The sequence below is a fragment of the Prunus persica genome, chromosome G2, assembly GCF_000346465.2.
Source record: "Prunus persica cultivar Lovell chromosome G2, Prunus_persica_NCBIv2, whole genome shotgun sequence".
NCBI lineage: Eukaryota > Viridiplantae > Streptophyta > Magnoliopsida > Rosales > Rosaceae > Prunus > Prunus persica.
Window position 1 is genome coordinate 26,816,893 of NC_034010.1, and position 7,142 is coordinate 26,824,034.

At 36.5% G+C, this 7,142-nt stretch overlaps 1 protein-coding gene and 2 long non-coding RNA genes across 3 annotated transcripts; 1 reads left to right on the forward strand and 2 right to left on the reverse strand.

The window, feature by feature from the left end:
* LOC109947575 lies at positions 407–950 on the reverse strand. Its single transcript, XR_002270339.1, has 3 exons — positions 927–950; positions 685–825; positions 407–539 (listed from the first exon to the last, which is right to left on the reverse strand). It is a non-coding gene; the product is annotated as an uncharacterized LOC109947575 (long non-coding RNA).
* Positions 989–2,684, reverse strand: LOC109947576. Its single transcript, XR_002270340.1, has 3 exons — positions 2,450–2,684; positions 1,226–1,395; positions 989–1,143 (listed from the first exon to the last, which is right to left on the reverse strand). It is a non-coding gene; the product is annotated as an uncharacterized LOC109947576 (long non-coding RNA).
* Positions 5,103–5,908, forward strand: LOC18786971 (LOB domain-containing protein 12). Its single transcript, XM_007218453.2, has 2 exons — positions 5,103–5,323; positions 5,499–5,908. Exons 1-2 carry the CDS (start codon positions 5,168–5,170, stop codon positions 5,844–5,846), a joined length of 504 nt encoding a protein of 167 aa, XP_007218515.1. The 5' UTR covers positions 5,103–5,167; the 3' UTR covers positions 5,847–5,908.

A 7,142-nucleotide genomic window follows, 5' to 3' on the forward strand; every position in this document is an offset into this window, starting at 1 on the left:
AAAATGTACAAAAAAATAACCCCAAAATATGGTTACGAGACCTTTATTATCAATCTAGTAGGAACTCCTGTTTGGTAAATGAAGTCGGGGCTTCAATACCCTGCTATCATGTTCCCATTGCGGCAACAAAAAAACTCTGGTGTGCAATGTATTACGTGAGGTAGATAACGTCCAATTGGCCGTCACATAATGCAATTGTCCATGATATACTGCAAACACAACGTCCTTGTATGCAAACAGGAATAAGTACATGCAATTGCACAACCTTAACCATCAACCTTATGTGCATGCAGTTACAGTATATGGAACTAATAATAATAATAATTTACTATTAAATATATATTATTCTATAGATAATATGTCTAATTTATATAATTCATATAGCAATATATATAATATAGAATTTATATATTTTTTACCTTTTTATTTTCTACTATTTCATATATAGTTTCCTAACACATATAGAGCCCTTCCGGAACCCCTTCTTTCTTCTTGAACATCACCTTTTCCTTTGCCTTCTTGAAGTCTATATGTGTCACCTGATGCACACAATTTAAATGTAACACCCACGTTAATTACAATGATTAAGCAACCAGTTGAATCAAACACAGTAAGAAATGATAAACAAATTTCAAAGATTCAAGATGGGGAAGGGAGGTTGGAAGATCAAAGTGTCTTTCTCACCTTCATACGGCGCTCTCTCAAAGCAAGCAAACCAGCTTCGGTACATATTGCCTTTATATCAGCCCCAGAGAACTCATCCTTGGTCATAACAAATTCTTCTAAGTTGACATCATCAGCCAACGTCATCCTGGATGTGTGAATCTGCAATCAATAGATCCAATCATCGTTAGTCACAACCATAAAAACTTGGCACGTTTGATGTTGAATTTGTTTCTTTCTTATAAACAGTCGTGTCAATTTACCTGGAAGATGCGCCTCCTTGTTTTTTTATCAGGAAGAGGGAATTCAATCGTCCTATCTATTCGGCCAGGACGAAGCAAGGCTGGGTCAAGACTCTCAATTCTATTTGTTGCCAAGATCACCTTGACATCTCCTCTTCAATCAAAACCATCTAACTGGTTTAGTAACTCCAACATGGTCCTCTGAATTTCACGTTCACCACCTGAATGGGCATCATACCTGCAGACAAAAGATCATCTGGAACATTTGATTAACAGTAATTTACAATCTTTTCATCAATGTTCAGCGACTTGCAGCTCACCTCTTTGTACCAACTGCATCAATTTCGTTGATGAAGACAATGGAGGGTGAGAGGTCATCAGCAACCCTAAAGAGTTCCCTCACTAATTTCGGACCATCCCCCAAGTACTTCTGAATCAACTCACTACCAACAACACGTAAGAAAGTTGCTGATGTTGAGTTTGCCACTGCCTGAAAAAAGTGAAAATATGCTTACACGCTGAGAAGATAATTTGACAAGAAGAGTGCAGATACAACAAATATGCCATAAGCAAACATCATTGAAAGGAACTCTGTGGGGCACGCATAATTTTCTTTAACTGTGACAATAAAATTTTGAAACTAGACAGGTCTTTGCAACAAATTTTGTTGGTGCCTGCTCTGACCCAAATGTCTATTGTGAGTATGATATCGGTGGGTGCATGAGAGAGAGGTGCACCCACAAACATACAAACAAACATGAAAACTAGCAAAAGCAATTGCTACTGGTGTCAGCATTGCAAAATACACAAAAATGGTGACAGAAATAGAGAGCAAACTATAATATCACAAAATGAGAATAGATGCAGCGACCTGTAGGAAGGAAAATATCAGTTTGATGATATTTGACACCCAACTAATGACAACTGCATCCCTACGGCATGTTGCATACAGAATATGATACAAATTGGAAAACAACATGGGAGACAAGTCTGAAATCTTGCAACTTAATTGAAACAGTGAAGCAGGTGACTGCACCCTGATTTTTTTGTAACATGTGCAAGTGGGGAGGATATTCTAGTGAACAAGACAGAACGAGGATACCAAAAGAACAAATAAATACAAGCAAAAGTTGAGATACGTGCATACTTTGGAAAAAAAAAACTATATACTGTAATTGCATTCAATGACTTGGATTTGCATACAGGCTATTAGTAATTGCATACAGAGATATGCAATTGCATGAACATTACAGCCATCAATGTCAGATACCCACTTCACCTCACGCCACTTTCAGAATCACAAACCCACCACAATTAAATCATACACAATCAGAGGCCTCATGGGTATTCATATATACAATCAGATCAAGAGGCACTATAACAACCCAGCAGAAATGCACAGTGGGAAAAGAAATACAAAATTTGAATAATTAATTTCTGGAATTGTTCAATGAAAAAACTGAAACAACAATTCAAAATCACTAGAAGAATAAATTAAATAGAACCATCAATTACCCATAACGAAAATCAACACACGAACTTACCGAGATGGAGGAAGCAGCTGGAGAAGACGAAGTGGGTTTCTGGGTTTTGGTTGAAATATGCTCCTCAGATGGAGAAGACGAAGTGGGGGGAGCTTCTTCAGGCTGTACGAAGCTGTGCAGCTGTGACTTCACCGAAATAGAGCTGTGGCTGTGCAAAGCTATGGAGGAGGAGATAGACGAAATCGATCTGTGTGCAGCCTAGGTTTTGAACGCGCGGGAGCTTTTTTTTCCTTATTTTCACTAGTTAACCAAAAGAACCAGTTTCACTTGTTTTTAAAAAAAGCCCACGTGACTAGCATGTGATGGGCTGTACAGGTACAGCCGGCGCACCACAGCCAAACTCTACCTTATGATATTGTGAGATTACCAACGTTGGGAAGAAAAAAGAAAACCCCCATCCATTTGCTGGTTTGCAGAAATGAGAATCAAATTTGCAGCAACAGTATCATGAATTGATAGAAAAACCATGCATGACCACGATGCTCATTTAATGCTGGCGTTGGAGGTCTCATGTTTTTCCTTGTATGGTGGTGAAGATGTCTGTTTCTTCCTTATAATTTATTTGCATTAGTTTTTAGAGATTCTCACACAAACCAAGCTTTTCTTTCTTAATTACCCTTTACTAGATTGATAGATAGAGCAGCTTAGGTATCTTAAACCCTGCTTTATTAAAGGTTAAAATGTAATTATTAGCAGTACATGTATGTACCACTCTACTGGTAAATTATTTTTCTTTGGTAATTTAATAATCATATTGATTTACTATGGAAAATAACCTAATAGAACCTTCTACATGTACAGTGAAAATGATGAAATTAATCTCAAAGTAAATATTATATATGCAACTCAAGGAAGGACAAGGAGAAGGAGGGGGTGTTTTATTTTGGAAACATGAAAAGAAGCATGGAATTGTGTGATGGGTTATTAATGCAACGCAAGAGACTTTGGGGTTTTACAAATCCTATAATAAATAAATTAATTTCAGTACTAATCTCCCTCGAATGGGGTTTCATTTAAATAATCTGTGCAAGTTATAACTTATGTCAGGGCCTCATTAATTTCTTGATAAGGCTTGGTTTTATTATATAAATTTCCATCCATTACCATTATAGTAAACCTATGGTTTTCTTTAGCACAAACAAAAGAAAATTAGGTGATTGAAATTTGTGCTTGATATTGTTAGATCATGTCTAATATCAATCAGCAGTTATAATATTTCTGATAGTGATGACTAATCACGGGTTTATTCAACATTGCTTAATTTTCACAAATTATTATTTGTATATACATGCACTCTGTGATGGAAGGCTCACGAGATCAGTCTCCTTCCAAGTGCTGAAAAGTATCACAACCTGATCAGTCTGTCCTGCTTTGCTTGGCTTATGGTGCTCAGATGAAGCATGCATACAACTATACAAGCACACTCAGACTCAAATACTCTCTCTCTCTCTCTCTCTCTCTCTCTCTGGGTCTTTAGGTAGGTCCTCTGCAGCTTTAACGATCATTTCTAAATCCTTCTGCAAGGAGCAAGTTGGCCAAAAAATGAAAATGAAAATGAAAATAATAAAATAACTCACATATGCAGCTTGATTAAAAATCAAAACAACAAACACAGAGTTAGGGTAGGGTAGGCCCCATAATGCACTAGCGAGAGACCCCGTCTTCGGGGTATATATAGCAGTAGCTCTGGGTACTTTAAAAAACACAAAGTTGTAGTCATATAGAATATTAATATTGGTGAACTTATGATATGATATACATTTTCTGGACCGTTTGTTGATCTAACCAATGATTTGGGTCATAAAATATATACAGAGAGAGAGAGAGAGAGAGAGAGAGAGAGAGAGAGAGAGAATTAATATTTGTTGTGTGCATTCACGTGAATGTTTGTGGGTCTAAGTTGTAACAAACATTCACAATTAGCCTCTTTTCTAGCTTAAGAAAAAAAAGAAGACCATTTTCATAACAAAATATATATTTTTATGCAAGTTATTAAGAAAGGGTAAGAATTATTAATCTTCAAAACCTAGTAGTTAGCCATCCTAATCTCCTAATAAGCTCAAAAAGAGATGTTCAAATACAAGCAAACAATGCAAACAGATCCACTGCAGAAGAAAACAAATGCGGAAAAAAGAGTCAAAGAAGAACGTGGAAGCCATGTACAACTATTTGAGATGGCGAACCTACAAAAATTAGGCGGCTGCTAACTATAACCGCTCGTTTTCCAGCGTCAGTAAGTCCAAATTTAGATGGGGCCCTGCAAATATACATGAAGAAATTAACTCTTTCATTTTTCAATATTTTATTATTTATTTTATTATCTTTTTTTCGAACGAAAGCACTTACAAGAAAGCATGAAACGAATTGTAAACTCGAATATATTAACGTTCAAGCATTGGAAATTAACCAAAAAAGTATATACGGGCTAGGGATAACGTTGTGGCACGGTTAGGACTAAACAATCCAACACCAGAACTCAATGATACCCACGTACTCTCTCATCTGAGATATTAACTATTTATATTAAGTCACTTATTTTAATATCAATTAATTTTTATTTTTCTTCTAAGACAGTGTTGTTTGATCTATGTGCACACTTAAAGGCCCACACGTTCTCTTCTATTATAAATACATACACAACCTTTTCATTTTTCTCCAAGTTGTAGTTTTCAGTCAGTCACAGTCCTTCTTCTCCAAATTAAGCTTTTCAAAATCAACATGGTTGGAACTTCACCCTGTGCTTCCTGCAAGTTGCTGAGACGCAGATGCGCCAAGGATTGCATTTTTGCTCCTTACTTTCCATCTGATGACCCCCACAAGTTTGCCATTGTTCACAAGGTCTTTGGTGCTAGCAATGTTAGCAAAATGTTGCAGGTCCTTATTTCTATATTCTCCAATTCTCTTCTATCTTCTTCTTTTTTTCCTCTGTAGATGAACGAGGAGAGATTCGAACTTAAAACCGCTTTTACCATGGGATCATTAAGTGTACCCTTTTAATTATGTTTGTGGTTTTCTTGGTCTGATGTTTTAATGGTATATATGTATGCAGGAGCTTCCAGAACATCAGAGAGCAGATGCAGTGAGCAGCTTAGTGTATGAAGCCAATGCAAGAATGAGAGACCCAGTTTATGGGTGTGTTGGGGCCATATCTTACCTGCAAAACCAGGTCTCTGAGCTACAAATGCAACTTGCTGTGGCTCAAGCAGAGATTCTCTGCATTCAGATGCAGCATGAGCCTACGGTTCCTACCCCACAGCAGATATTAGACACAGATGAGAAATCATATTTTCTCCCCAACAATTTCCCTCAGTATCTAAATTTTACCTCCTCTTCCAGCAATGTAATCCATGACTCTCTCAAGAGGGAGAGCATTTTTGGACAAGACATGGTTTCTTAATGAAATTTCTCTCATGTATTAGACTTTTAATTAACTAATTAATCATAGCCCAGTTGTTTTCTCATTTTGATCATCATGTTTGTTAACGAGAGTCAGAGGGGTGACTTAAAGAAGAAGGGTAAGATGTTGGGGTCAACTCTAGCATGTGATGAAGTGATAAATTCTGATCAGTAACTTATTAAACAAACAAATATGCTTCCATGGATATATTAACACATAGATGCAAAAGGGTCGGTGCTCATTCTAACCAATCCGGGACATAAATTCTTGCGACTTGGATTAAAATCACATTAATCTACAAGCTTTCACACTCTGTCATTGCAGCTGAAATTAACACATTTGATTTTTTTTATTCAGATCTTTTTTTTTATGTCACACTTAAATAATTACCATCTCTAATGTAATGGTCTTTGAGTTACATAATAAGCCAAAGTTGAGAATTTCATGGACCTCGATCCTGTTGCAGAAAAGACAAATCCAACATACTGCTCTTGTTTTCGAAATCCACCAATTCAAAAAGTTTATTTCTTCCTACATATAAGACACAGAATATGAGGAATTTCTACTATTTAATTCATACTTTGAGTCTCAAGTTTTTTCACATGGCCAAAGATGCCATTAAGTTTTCTAAGCCATAGGCATAGCATCACTTCAGATAAGTCCTTTTTAGAAGTGAGAAACTGCTACTAACCTTCAAAATTTTCATGAGTGTCTTATATTAGGCCTGCACCTCCAGCTGCTTTGCTTCCAATTCTGACTTAGCTGCTAATTAAACTATTAATCTCAAGCCTAATCTTCAAAATTAGAAAAATGCCAAAAACTTGGCTTGCCGCCACCTGTTGCAGATAACAACTTGTTCTTCTAGCTTGTTCACGTGGGGTGTGGTGCAAGGAAGTGGTCAGTCAGTCCATGGGAAGTATGCAGAAGTAGAAATCAATGCCTTCAATATAATATGTTTTTCTAAATCCATCTGTCGATACATTATATGTCAAATCAAAGAAATAATTCAAAAGGGTAAAGGAAAAAACAAAAGGCAACAACTGAAGATTCCTCCTCAGCTTTGTTTGATGTGGAAGCATTAATTTCCCCAAGTCAAACGAAAGAGCTTTTTCTTTCTTTCTTTTCTTCTATCCCCATCAAATCCTCCTTTTTTTTGCAGCTCTTTCTTGCTTGTATACTTATGTCCAATGGTTCCTACCAGCACCACCATAGATTAACTGCTACTAGAAACTTAATTATGGGTATATATAAATATTTGTGGATAATTTTGGGTATTAATTGGTTGCTCAGAATGTG

Excerpts from the sequence above, each read along its gene's own strand:
- LOC18786971 (XM_007218453.2), top strand. The coding sequence starts at position 5,168 with ATGGTTGGAACTTCACCCTGTGCTTCCTGCAAGTTGCTGAGACGCAGA. Across the intron at positions 5,324-5,498 it reads ATGTTAGCAAAATGTTGCAG|GAGCTTCCAGAACATCAGAG; the intron begins GTCCTTATTTCT and ends ATATGTATGCAG.